Source organism: Spinacia oleracea, chromosome 5 (assembly GCF_020520425.1).
Source record: "Spinacia oleracea cultivar Varoflay chromosome 5, BTI_SOV_V1, whole genome shotgun sequence".
Lineage (NCBI taxonomy): Eukaryota > Viridiplantae > Streptophyta > Magnoliopsida > Caryophyllales > Amaranthaceae > Spinacia > Spinacia oleracea.
This window is the reverse complement of record NC_079491.1, coordinates 23716048-23729593: the sequence shown is the minus strand read 5'-3', so window position 1 is coordinate 23729593 and position 13546 is coordinate 23716048. Positions and strand designations below refer to the sequence as shown.

At 35.1% G+C, this 13546-nt stretch overlaps 1 protein-coding gene across 2 annotated transcripts; it reads left to right on the top strand.

Moving 5' to 3' along the window:
• The first annotated feature begins 914 nt into the window (after positions 1–914).
• Positions 915–11447, top strand: LOC110802691 (uncharacterized). Of its 2 annotated transcripts, none has more exons than XM_022008142.2 (10): positions 915–1157; positions 1362–1528; positions 1631–1733; positions 7741–7841; positions 8275–8343; positions 9427–9542; positions 9625–9679; positions 10529–10649; positions 10834–10976; positions 11069–11447. In XM_022008142.2, exons 2-10 carry the CDS (start codon positions 1382–1384, stop codon positions 11168–11170), a joined length of 957 nt encoding a protein of 318 aa, XP_021863834.1. In that variant the 5' UTR covers positions 915–1157; positions 1362–1381; the 3' UTR covers positions 11171–11447. The 2 variants fall into 2 exon arrangements, with proteins under 2 accessions (XP_021863834.1, XP_021863830.1); XM_022008138.2 differs by having other exon boundaries at positions 917–1157; positions 1340–1528.
• The last annotated feature ends 2099 nt before the right edge of the window (positions 11448–13546 follow it).

Here is a 13546-nt window from a genome sequence, read left to right as displayed (position 1 = left end):
CCATCGTGAATAATGTCAAGGTTCTAAATGGGAAAAACATTTAGATTCGAAGGGAGTAACATTTATCACTAAATTAGATAACTTTTATATTATACTGGGCTAACTTTTAAGTACTTTTTAGATTAAATATTTACCCATATATACAATACTAGTTTTTAGCCCGTGCGATGCACGAATCTATTAAATTGTTAAGTTCAAATAAAACTTCTCTATATATACTAACTGTTATATTTTATATATTATATTAGATTAGTTTTTGATTTTTGATTAAATTTCATTTTAGATTTATTTTTTTAATTATTAAAGTGTTTGATTTCGGATTAGTTGTATATACGTAATATTAGTAATTAATCAATAAAAATATATACGTGGCACTCGACTTTTTTATTCAAAAACAATTTTGAAATCTTATTTTTCATTGGCCGAAACCATTAGTGTTTCTACGTGGTGCTCTGATATTGAATTAGTGTTTGATTTTGGATTTAATTTGTTTTAGATTAGTGTTTAACTTTGGATGAATTTTATTTTTTAGATTAGTGTTTTATTTTTGGATGAATTTTATTTTAGATTTATTTTTTAATTATTAGAGTGTTTGATTTCGAAAGGAATTATACATATTAATTAGTAATTAATTAATTAAAATATCTACGTGACACCTAATTAATTATCTACGTGGCACTTGATTTTTTAAAATCAAAAATAAATTAAAAATCTTATTTTACATTAGCCGAAACCAATAGTAATCCCAGGTGGCGCTTTAATATTTCAGCAAATATGCCTCCTTTATTTATATAATATATATTAGATTAGATTTTATTGTCATCACGGATAAATACATTGGAAAAAGAGACCGTGTTTTCATTGGAAAATGAGTAAATAAAATGACCAGTCAGCTCTTAAAACTAAACTACAAGAAAGTAACACAAATAAAAATTTAATGAAGAAATTACATCGTCAACTCCAATTTGAAAAGTACTTAACAATTTGAGCAAAAACGTCAGTTATCCAATTACAATTTCAGAATCCCCAATAGTCGAGCTTCCGATTTATTCAAACACTTAATCATTCAATCACCTTCTTCCTACCTCTTTGCTTGCTTCTGAAGATTTTCAATTATTTGCGTTATTTAAAGGAAACTGGAAATCAAGCCAAGCAAGGTATAAGATACTGTTTCAGAAATTCATTTTTATTTTTTTTGCGAATCCTTTATTTTTAGGTAATTTTCATTTTTGAAACTACAATTTTTTGTTTCTGATCATGGGGTTTTTAGGAGATTTTTCTTGATTAGTTAATTTTCATTAGAATTGATGATTTTCATGCCCAATTTGACGCAATTTAGGTCTATTTGATTGCAAGAGAAGAATTTGGAGTTAATTTGGTTATGTCACCGTCGACTACTTTGAGGAGAAGGCTTCATCATGGGGATGTTGATGGTAGAAGGCGTGAGCATTACGATTCATCGGATTTCGGGAGTTTAGGGGAGCCATTGCTTGGGAATCATCGTGAGTATGGTGATAGACATAGTGAGGTGAATTGTTTTCTTCTTGTAAAACGTTATTCGTATTGCTTTCTGGGATTTTTGGTGAATGATGATTATGGTTTGATCTCTAAATGTTGTATTAAATTTTAGCAATATTCATTGGAAGAGCTACTGGATGATCAAGGGAGGAAGGTCAATCTTCATTGGTCGTTTATATTTTCGCAGCTGCTCGCGCAGTGGGCTCAGTGGCTAGGTACTTCATGTGCAACTCATTAACCTTTTTGTTTACGTATTGCCACTTAAGATGAATTAATTAATTTGTGCAAAGCAAGTGTTTCTTTACTGCATTGAACTGATTGTGGAACTTTCTATTGCAATTTCAATCACATCACATGTGACTATGTGAGTAGTTAGAATCTGATGCACATATAAAACCTGCCACAATGTAGGAGGTAGACAAGGATGTTTCTTTTTCGGGAATTAAGAGGGGTGCGAAGCATAGATAATCAACAACTACAACAAAGCAGATAAATAAATTTGAAGTTACTGCTATTTTCCTTCGATTGGCATTATTCAAATGCTTCACCTAAGCTATAAAACTAAAAACACAACAATGATATTCCTATGAAATCTTAAGTATACAAGTGACGAATTATGTAGAACTTAAGGTGACCTTGGTAGGTAAAATGGCCTTCAGAATGGTATAGTTTTGTGTTTATATTTTCTATACTATGTGTCAGTGCCGATATCCACCAACTCTTTGAATATCTTCACCTAGGTCTATTATGTCAATATCTACTAACTCTTTGATTCTCTTCACCTAGATCTATTAATCATTATCCAAGCTTTTTTCAACTGATTTTAACAAATAGCCCCGAACTTTACTTATTTAAACTTATTACGGCTTATCTAAACTTATCTGAAATATAACTTATTGTAGTTGTGAAGTGAACCTGGGGAGCTCTTATTTTCCCTGAACCAATGTATAAAAAGCTCAATGTGCATGTAGGCACGCCTGGTTGAAGTGAGGCACACTTGGTAAATATTAAAAACAAAATGGTGTAAAAAAAGAAAAGTTGCACCTCGTGCGTGGTGCGCCTTTTTGAAGCCACTTCACCTTGTACTTAACTTATTTGAAATATCTAAACTTGTGGCCTTGAACTGAACTTCTAAGCTTGTTTCTCCTGAAACAAGTGGAAATCAAGTGAGGTGAAAAAGGCCTGAAGGTCAAGTATATAGGTGTGCAAGATCATGTACAATTTCTCCTTCTTGCTTCGCCAAGGATCAAACCTAGTAAGGAGTATGGTGTGCTAGACTGTGAGTTATTGTTTCCTTTAGGTTTTTTTTCTTGCCCTAATACTTCCTATTCTATAGTTGACAACTTCCTTCTATTAAGTTTATCTCACTAAAGCACCAGGGCTTATCTTTTTTGTGTCATAATAACCACTCAAATATCCCTGCTGCATCTTACCATTTTAGCTGTCATTGTGCATAACATGTATGATAACAACCTCTATTATTAGGCTTCAATTGAAGGTTGATATCATGGATGTTGTAGTTACAATAGTGATGAATAGAATACTCGGTGAAAAGATTGTTATGGGTCTTCGTTTGACATGGTAGCTTCCATCCGTGGGCACAGATAGCCTGTAGGACCATTTTCAAGATTCTTGGATCTCTCAATTTCCGTATTATGTTGTCGTGGGCACGAACATTGGTCATCAATATGTTCAAACTCGAGTGGGGAAACATGTGAGAGAAGATTTGGTTGAGAAATACTTCCTAGAAGACACGCTAGATGATCTGCAGCAACAAAAAGTATCATCGTGATTTAGTAAAGGGGAGGTGTTCCATCAATGTGTGCCCCAGGCCCAACAAGACCTCATTAAACGGGGATACAAATGAAAAGAACTCAAGCCGAAAACTCGTGAAGATCTTGTCGATAATTATGCAAGTACGAAAACATGAGGTAAATTGAGTACAACTGTTGAATACAAATGTATAACAATTACTGCAAAATTCAGTCTCAATTTTCCTCAACTCTTTGATGTAAAACTCGGTTAAACCTGGATGTACAAAGTCCATGCTATTCTCTCTGCCTAATCAGAGAGTTTGTTAAGGTCACCACGTTTTCCTTTGTTTCTTGAACATAATAGTCAATCTATAGTATCAAATAAGACTTGAGTCTTTGAAATCTCAATAATTACACATGAAGTTCCTTCAACAGAACACGAGTTTGTAAATCTTGATCCCTTAATGTAATGTGAAGATGCAGAAGCAAAGATCATGATACCTTTGACTCTTGATTAGCTTGATCAACGTGCCAAAACACCATTACACTAGGACCTTTGGTTCCATGGAGTGATTTGCGTGGAACATCCTTGGATAACAAGCATCAGAATATTGTGATAAGTTTTACAAACAATGAATTACCTATTTATCCATACCATAATCACGCCCTGCATATAACATTGTTTCGTAGCATCGGCTACATAAACAATATTCTGGTTGATAATGGATCATCAATCAACATAAGTTTACGAAACTACATATGGTCTAAGTTATGAAGCAGATGAAATAAGCCAATATTCGGGGTTTTCTTTTGGTTTTGATAATACTTCAAGGGAGATAACTGTGACTATAGTTCTGAGTTTGAAATATAGGTCAATCAAGTACAAGGTGAAGTCTTATGTGATAAACTGTGGGACTTCATATAATCTCCTCCTAGGACGACCATGACTACCTAAGAATCAGGTGGTTGCATCAATATTACATCAAAAAGCCAAAGGAATATTGGTGTTTCCATGAGACGTGTACACGATTCCCGAAGATGTTCATGGAACATCACAATATGCCAATGTAAATCAGTTCGAAGAGATTAATCTCACAGAAAATAAAGAAGATTACTTGTATGATAACGAGATCACAACATGGTAGACTTCGGTTATGAAACAAACATGCATCCATTGGTCTATTTCTGAATCAGAAGGTGACCAAACAAACTGGATCCCAGATTAGATTAAGGCGCAAAGGTTGCGCAAACGACTTGAATGACTCTACTGAGAGGAACACCATGTCCATTGTGAAAGAATATTGACATCCGCTAATGAGGTGGTTTCTTTCCATTCTATTATGGAGCCCCATATCTTCTTAGGCAAAATTGATCTGGTTACACTAGCTTCATGTCAAGTAGTGTGCAAAGCATGGGCATCATGACTCCTGGATCGAGAAGACAACCTGTTGTACGTTGTCAAGCGCAAAAAAGATTGGGAACAACGCATAGGAAAATTTGTTATGCGCATCATGACTCCTGGATCGAAAAGTCAACTCGGTGTATGTTGCCAAGCGCAAAGAAGATTGGAAACAACATAGGGAGATTGTGGAATTTGTTACTTGGTGTTACGATTAATGAACACATTCATGACCCGGAGACCGGGGAGTTTGTTACTTGCCGTTAGGATTAATGATAGTGCACTCCCTCTTCTTTGCGCTTGGCAACATACAACTGGTTGTCTTCTCGATCCAAGAGTCATGATGTCCATGCTTTGCACACTACGTGACATGAGGCTAGTGTTACCGGATTAATTTCGCATAAAGATGTGAGGCTCCATAATGGAGTGGATATAAACCACCTCATTAGCAGCTGTCAATATTCTTTCACAATGGACATGGTGTTCCTCTCAGTAGAGTCATTCAAGCCGTTTGCGCAACCTTTGCGCCTTGATCTTATCTGGGATCCAGTTTGGTTGGTTTCGTTCTGATTCAGACATAGGCCAACACATGCGTGTTTGTTTCATCACCGGAGTCGGCCATGTTGTGATCTCGTTGTCATAAAAGTAATCTTCTTTATTTTCTATGAGATTAAACTCTTCGAATTGATTTACTTTGGCATATTGCGATGTTCCATGAACATCCCCGTAAATCGTGTATACGCCCGATGGAAACGCCAACATTCCTTTGGCTTTTTGATGTAACGTTGATGCAACCACCTAATTCTCACGTAGCCATGGTCGTCCTAGGAGGAGATTGTATGAAGTCTCACATATTATCACATAAGATTTCACCTTGTACTTGATTGGCGCATACTTCAAACTCATAACTATAATCACAATTATCTCCCTTGGAGTATTATCAAAACCAAAAGAAACCCCGAGTAATGGCTTATTTGATCTGCTTCATAACGTAGATCATAAAGGTAGTTCCGTGAACTTATGTTAATTGATGATCCAACCAGAATATTGTTTATGTAGCCGCGGCTATGAAACAATGTTATATGCAGGGCATGATTATGGTATGGATAAATAGGTAATTCATCGTTTGTGAAGCTTATCCCAATATTCCGATGCCTGTTATCCAGGGATGTTCTACGCAGATCACTCCATGGAACCGTAGATCTTAATGTAGTGGTGTTTTGGCAGGGTATGTGTCGGCTAAATAAGTAAACTCATCTTCACATGGCATTAAGGGATCAAGATTTGTAAACTCATGTTCTGTCGAAAGAACTTCATATAGTTAAGATTTCAAAGACTTAAGTCTTATTTGATATTATAGAATGACTATTATTTTCAGGAAACATAGAATAACATGGTGACCTTAATAAACTCCATGGACTTTGAACATCCAAGTTTGATCGAGTTTTACATCAAAGAGTTAGGGAAAATTGAGGACTGAATTTTGTAGTAATTGTATACCTTTGTGTTCAACAGTAATACTCAATTTACCCCATGTTTTCGACTTGCATAATCATCGCCAAGATCTTCACGAGTTGTCGGCTTGAGTTCTTCTCTTTTGTATCCCCATTTAATGAAGGTCTTGTTGAGACACACATTGATGGAACACCCTCCCTTTACTAAAACACGATGATACTTTTCGTTGTTGCAGATCATAAAAATGATTTAATGTGTCTTCTAGGAAGTCTTTCTCAACCAAATCTTCTCTGACATGTTTCTTTACTCGAGTTTGATCATTTTATGTTGTCGTGACCGGTGTATGAAAAGTTGGCGTGCCTATGCAATAGGGGAAAGCGTTTTCTTAGTTCTAGGCGAAGCACATTCAAAGATGTAGCACACGTGAGGTGCATAAAACTCACTTAAAGCGCAAGTTCTCAGCCAAGAGGCGCACTTCAGTGAGATTTTTTGAACTTATACAATGCCGTTCACTTCAATGAAGCATGCCCAAGGCGCTTCTAGGTACAACAAGCTCCCTGATGACTTTGAGCTTTTCTATACACTGGTCGTGACTAAGCCCATGTTTTGGATCACGTCTCTTTTATGATGGTTTGTAAAGAAATTGGGAAATAAGCCATCATTAGCGATTCACCTACTCCTCCCAGAAAGTGATATAATTTATTTTGGATAATCTCTTATGTTGATGTACTTTTATGATCTTGTGACCAAATACTCGTGGTTGTATCCTTTTCATCATAATGCAAATTATCCACATATGGCAATGTTTGGAATTCTTGGAGCTAAAGATGTGCTCAGCTTATACGTTAATCAGTCTTCGTGATGGAACGAATACTTTATCCAAATATCAAAATGGACAAAGTACCGGTATTGTGCTCCCTCCGTTCCCTTTTCTTCTCTCCGGTTGGAATCGGGGAAGGAATTAAGAAAGTTGGAATCTGTAATGATTGGGTGTAAGAAAAAATATTAAAGAAATAAGATTATACTTTATGAATAAAGGAAAGAGAGAGAAATGAATAAACTAAGTAAGTGGAGATATTTGATGAAAAAAATCAGAAAATAAGGTGGTGAATGAATTGGCTCATTGGGGGGAGGGGGGGGGGGGGTGAATGAATTAAATAAGATGGGTGGGGAAATCAATGGGAATAATTGGGTAGGTGAATGGAATAAAGGTAAAATATGGTAGGATATTAAATCGTAAAATGAGGGTATTTTTTGGGGAAAAAAGTTTCCCAAAAAAAAAAAGATTCATAGTGGAGAAGAACAAAAAGGAACGCCAATTAACAGGAAGAACTTTCATTAACGGAGGGAATAGCATTCTTTTTTGCTTTGTTCTAAAAGGGGCATGAGTTGATTGTAGTCTATTATGAATTTATGATATTTTATGAAGTGATAATCGATTAATTGTGTCTTTCTTGAATGAGTTGTCAACTAAAAGCTTGACATTGTGAAATTTTGGGAATGTAGGAAGCTTGATCAGAGCAGGATATGTTATACCATTGTTATCATATGGCAGTTGTCTCTGTCCTTTATGGCTTTATCTAATGTATGTTTAAAATTGTTATTGCCATCCAGCAAATATCATCCTTGGTTCGAGGTCACTTCTTGGACGTCTTGTGGGTCCTGCATTCACATCGCAGACACCTATCCTTGCACCAGCTCTTACATCTTTACAGGTATAGTCAGTGTTCAGGATGCTTTACTTTTCCTCAGTTGACCTATGTTTTCTTGATTTTACGAAGTAGAGAATGGCATTCCTGTAACAAATTGAATCAATTTCGAACCTCTAATGTTTTTTGTGAAGTGTTTCCTTTTCCAATCTAAGAGTATCCAATATTCTCATAAATAACTGGCATTTCATCTGCATTAGGGGGGCTACTTTTTTTAGTACACTTTGTTTTCCTGAAGGTGCGTGCCTTTTCTTCCTTTTGACACATTTTACATGACACCGATCTTTTATTTCTATTCACGGAATGCAAGGAGAATAAAGGAAATGGGGAGGGGGTGTGAGAAATGGTTTTATTTCTACCATTATTTTTCACTTGCTTTTACTTTGATTCAAATTTTCTTAAATTGCATAATTGATGCGCTGTCATGTTGCTGTTTTAGGAAGAAAGACTCAGACAGCTTCAAAGCAGGTTGAAAGTTCCTTTTGATGGAAGCCGGATAGAGCATCAGGTTGATCTTCATTTCATGGTCATTTAGACAGTTTTATTGCATGGTCTATGAAAGTATGAAACAATGCAATTTTGTGAAATTTTGATTAGCAGCAGTATCACTGCAGTGAAAATTGCATTGACATGTTATTCCTTCAAGACACCGAGGGAAGATCATGAGATATATTTCATGGTCGGGTAAACCTAGTGAAAACATTAAGATTCAATAAGATCCACACTAGTAGGATGTTTGGTTTAACTTATCGAACAGGTTGGGTTTTCTCAAATTCAACCCCCCCCCCCCAACCAAATGCTGCTAACATAAACGCTAATTTATTTGCTGCCGTTCTGATAGATGTAATAGTCAGCAATGCTATGAACCGCATGGAAATCCCCCTCGTCTATAACTTAGCATACGGTCTGAAAAAAACATTAAGATTCTGATAAGCTGTAGACTAGTAGGAATATCTAGGTTTAACTTATTAAACAGCTTTTTTGTTCTTTTTTTTTTTTACAAATGCTGCCAACATACAGCTAATTTCGTTCCTGCCTTTTTAATATATAAGTAGTTGTCAACAATGCTCTGTTATTGAGTTGCATGTGTGTCATGTCATGTCGATACCTGACTGTTCGTTTTGGAGAGTTTTGCTTCAAAGTTTATGATTTGTAGTTGTTAATGCTTATTGTGTTTGCTGTATACTTGTATTTCAGCAATTTCCTGAGCTTTACATTGCTAACGATTGGACATTTATATTTAATTCTACACGGACTGCATTTGATTATTACTATACAGTATACACCCATATTAATATTAGAAACAATTCAATTGATTTTCTGGATGAGCAGCTGATGATGATCAGAATCTAGAATTTATTCACGCTGTGATTTCCATTTCTTCACACCTTCTCTAGTCTCTAAGTGATGATGGAAAGCTCATTACTCAGGCACTTCTTTCCCTTATAATTGTTAGTTTGTTACATAATTTCTAAATGGATTATCGTATTTCTAGTGCGCGAGTGTGTGTGTGTTTTAAAGTTGGATCTTTTTATGTATATTAATGCATATATTCTAGTATCAAATTGGGAAAGAAAATATTTTGTTCCAGGATGCTCTTAAGCAGCTTTGGAGGTTGGCTTTTCCCAACAGGGAGCTCCCACCTCTTAAATCAGAACTATGGAAGGAAATGGGCTGGCAAGGAACCGATCCCTCAACAGATTTTAGGTATGAATTTCTGTTCGACACTACACCTTACATAAAAAACCATCCTACATCTTCCCAGAATTTGATTATCTTTTTATGCTAGGGGTGGCGGATACATATCACTTGAGAATCTCATATATTTTGCTGAGAAATATCCGGTACGTATCCAACTATCTAATATTTTAATTTTTTTTTTTAACTCTTGACCACTTTGCTTTCAAATGTGTGACTAATTTGATAAATTTGAACATTCTTTTTCACTCGCATTTCTTTCCCTAATCTGCCTGACAATGAAATCGACGAGATGTTTATTTTAGAAAACAATTTTTAAAATCTAACAGTGGTTGTGTGTGTGATATGTGATAATGCAAGATCTGCTGATCCATTTTCGGCACCAGAGGAACATTTTTGTCAATTATTTCTCACTGCCTATCCTGATACTTCCATCAGCACTCTTGCAGTGTTGCTGTATTACATCTGCCCACTCCTTTACATCTCCATATGTCATCCTAGCAGCAGCATGTTCACTGCCTATCCGGATTCTTCCATCAAACTTGACACGAGCTTTCTTCTCATTCCATGCACGAAACATTAACTGCATTAAAATTGTCTGTATCTTATTGGACTGTTGCAATCTGACACGTGGACCTGTCACCATTAAGGCTAACACAATCCAAATAGCTTTTCCATACCTCTTTCCTTTGCTTTTGGCGTTCATGGCTGTAACTCTGCTGCTCCTCATTTTTTATGGTCCACTTTTATTTGATGTCGATGCAGTAGAAGTTTCCTGTTCCACTTATGTTTTTGCACATGACTTTCTCAGCATGTCACTGTATTCTTTTAATAGTTGGCGGTCTTTGTAAAATTGAGACATTATGGTGAGGAGCATTTATTATCTATTGTAGCCTTGTAGGTACAGAAATTTTTGTACAATTTTGATAATGTGGAACGTTTTGGTCAAGATGGAGTTGAAACGTACGAACTGATGAATCTTCTCACTTTTCCAGGATTCTTTCCAGTGTTTGTTGCACAAGAAAGATGGACAGAGGGCTGAGTGGGAATATCCTTTTGCTGTAGCTGGCATCAACATTTCGTTCATGTTGGCACAAATGCTGGATCTCCAATCTGGTTAGTGACTCAATAATTTTTCTTGTACCTTGTCAAATTTGGAAAACATGGCAACTCTCATTAAATGCCTTCATTCCCTAGTCCCTGGAGAAGGCTGAGGAAGAAGAAACGTAAGATAACATGTACTCCGTAGTAGCTTAAAGCAAAATTATAACAAGCAGCGGAGTCCAAATTTTTAATGCAGGAAAGCCAACTTCTAGAGCAGGGGCACGATTTCTAGAATTACTTGCACAGGATGAGATGGCATTTGACAATCTGTATTGTATAGCCTTTTTGATGATGGACGCGCAATGGCTTGCCAAACGTGCATCATATATGGAGTTTAATGTAAGCCCTTATTCTTCCCTTGTCTTTTATCTGTGGGATAAGAAACAGTTGACGTTCCTTTTGAGTAATTTTGTGTGAGAATAATTTATCAGGATGTTCTGAAATCTACGAGAACTCAACTAGAACGGGAGCTTGGGTTGGAAGATGTCTGCAGCGTAAAAGATTTGCCTGCATACAACCTATTGAGAAGATAAGCCCTGAGGTGACCAAATTTTACGTCGTCAACAACTATTTGGGTTTTACGTAAAATGTCAACAGTGTAGTTATTTTACTATATGTCAATAGGAACTGGATCATGCACAAAGATGTACAATTTTATGTTAGAATTTGTACTTTATGAGCATAGTGATCGTGAACCTTGTGCCTAGAGACTACAGTAAATAAATTTAGTTCAAAAGTTCATATAATGTATACAGTGTTTGTTACGATAAGGAGCTTGTTTCTGGATAGAAATTTCGGATTTTTTTTAAATCTGTGTGTTTTAACTTTTAAGTTGGTTTGCAGACATGGTGATGCAATAATTAAGAGTGATGTTTTAACTGAACAAAGACTCAACATCATAAATAATTAAATACCTTAATGCAGTTGATAGAGTTGCACTACTAAGTTTTAAAGCAGAAGGTAACTCTCTTGTAGCCTTGTAGGACATATGCCTATAAATACATTGGAGCTAAATTGTGTGTTCTCAAATCTCAACAACCTATGTAGGATTTGAACCTACATTCATGCGCAATGGCACATTGCTCTACCACTTTAGCTAATAGGTTTTAAATAAATATTCAAGAAAATAATGCATGTCGTACTATCTATAGAAAATACAACAATTAGAACATATGCATCAATAATTAGAACATACGCAACGATAATTAGAACATACGCAATGAGGATAAATTTAGTATCTGCATTGGATTCAGGCATCATGAAACACAAAATTTATACGAGTTGCAGTATTGTGAAATCAAGTTGCATCCCCTGTAACTCAAGAATGAGATACTTTTGTCAATTACTCACTGAATCAGTAAGATTATAACTCACTGACAAGAGAAACTGCTTCACATAGTAGTCAAACTCAATTGCTATGCACGTAGTATAAGAAATGACAATGGAGGTTGTTAATAATAAAAGATCAGTATTCATACTGTGCATGCACTTTGATTGTACTCAATATAATGTGCTCAACAATTAAATGGTAAGTTCGTACTTTCAGCAAAATCAATTGTTTTAGTTTCCACACTTTCTAGACTATGACCCATCTTCAGACTCTAGAACGCCATGGAAATTGGCAAATTGATCATCCCAGTAGCAGTCAAAAACACCTCTTAGAATACAAAAACTTCTTTTAATCAACAAATATTCTCAAATGTGAAATTAACTAAAACAATCTTATCTAATAGTATTATCACATTGTTTTGCAAAAATGAGATTCCAAAATAAAATGCAAGAAAATACAAACTTTTACATATCTAACAGATGGTTTTCGCAATGTTCCCCTATTTAGACCATAAGCGACACTGATTTAGAACATAAGCAAGGGTGATTTAGAACCTAACACACTTGGCGCGAATTTAATTGAATCTAAGGTCTTTTTCAACAAAATTTTCTTCCTTTATTTTCAGAAACTTATAAAAAAAATAACAAAAGAAACTCAATGAATTTTCAGATCATGAAAAACAAATTAACAGTGAAATTAATTGTTAAGTTTTTGTATTCTAAGTAGCAGTAAAAAACAACTCTTATAATACAAAAACTTATTTTAATCAACAAATATTCTCAAAGGTGAAATTAACTAAAATAATCTTATCTAATAGTATTATCACATTGTTTTGCAAAAATGAGATTCCAAAATAAAATGCAAGAAAAATACAAACCTTTACATATCTAACAGATGATTTTCGCAATGTTCCCTATTTAGAACATAAGCAACATTGATTTAGAACATAATACACTTGGCACGAATTTAATTAAATCTACATGTCTTTTTCAACAAATGTTCCCTATGTTTGTATTCGTTTTTTCCACTGTTCCCTATGGTGGAGAATGTGTTGATATGTTACTCGGTGTGAGTAATATTATTTTTAGTTTTTCCAACTTTACTCTCTAGGTGGTTGACTATTAACCTTGTTATATTGCTAGAATACGATCAAATACTAACATTTTTTCGTCACATAAGACAATGTTTTCAAATCAAAACCCCACAACGTTATGAATTCTACATTTCTACACTAAATCATATCGTGTGTTTGCTATTCGAATCTTCATTTTAAAAAACTAAATTCTTTGATGCAGAATCTTGAATCTTTAGTACCACAATACGTGCTATGTTTTTTCTATTTTTATATTTAGTAGTTCGTATATAATCTTGCAACCCCATTTCGTTGGCAGTATGTGCTCTATTCTTTTTTTTTTATTCTTTTTTTAATTTTAATATACTCCTGCAACCCTAACTTTTATGAAATTTTTGGTTCTTCAATTTCTGAAGTTTCTTATGAGGTTCCTAAATCGAGTAAAATGAAACTTGTTTGTCGTCAGTGATCCGAGGACTCTCTCATAATACAAGAGATTGACGGCCA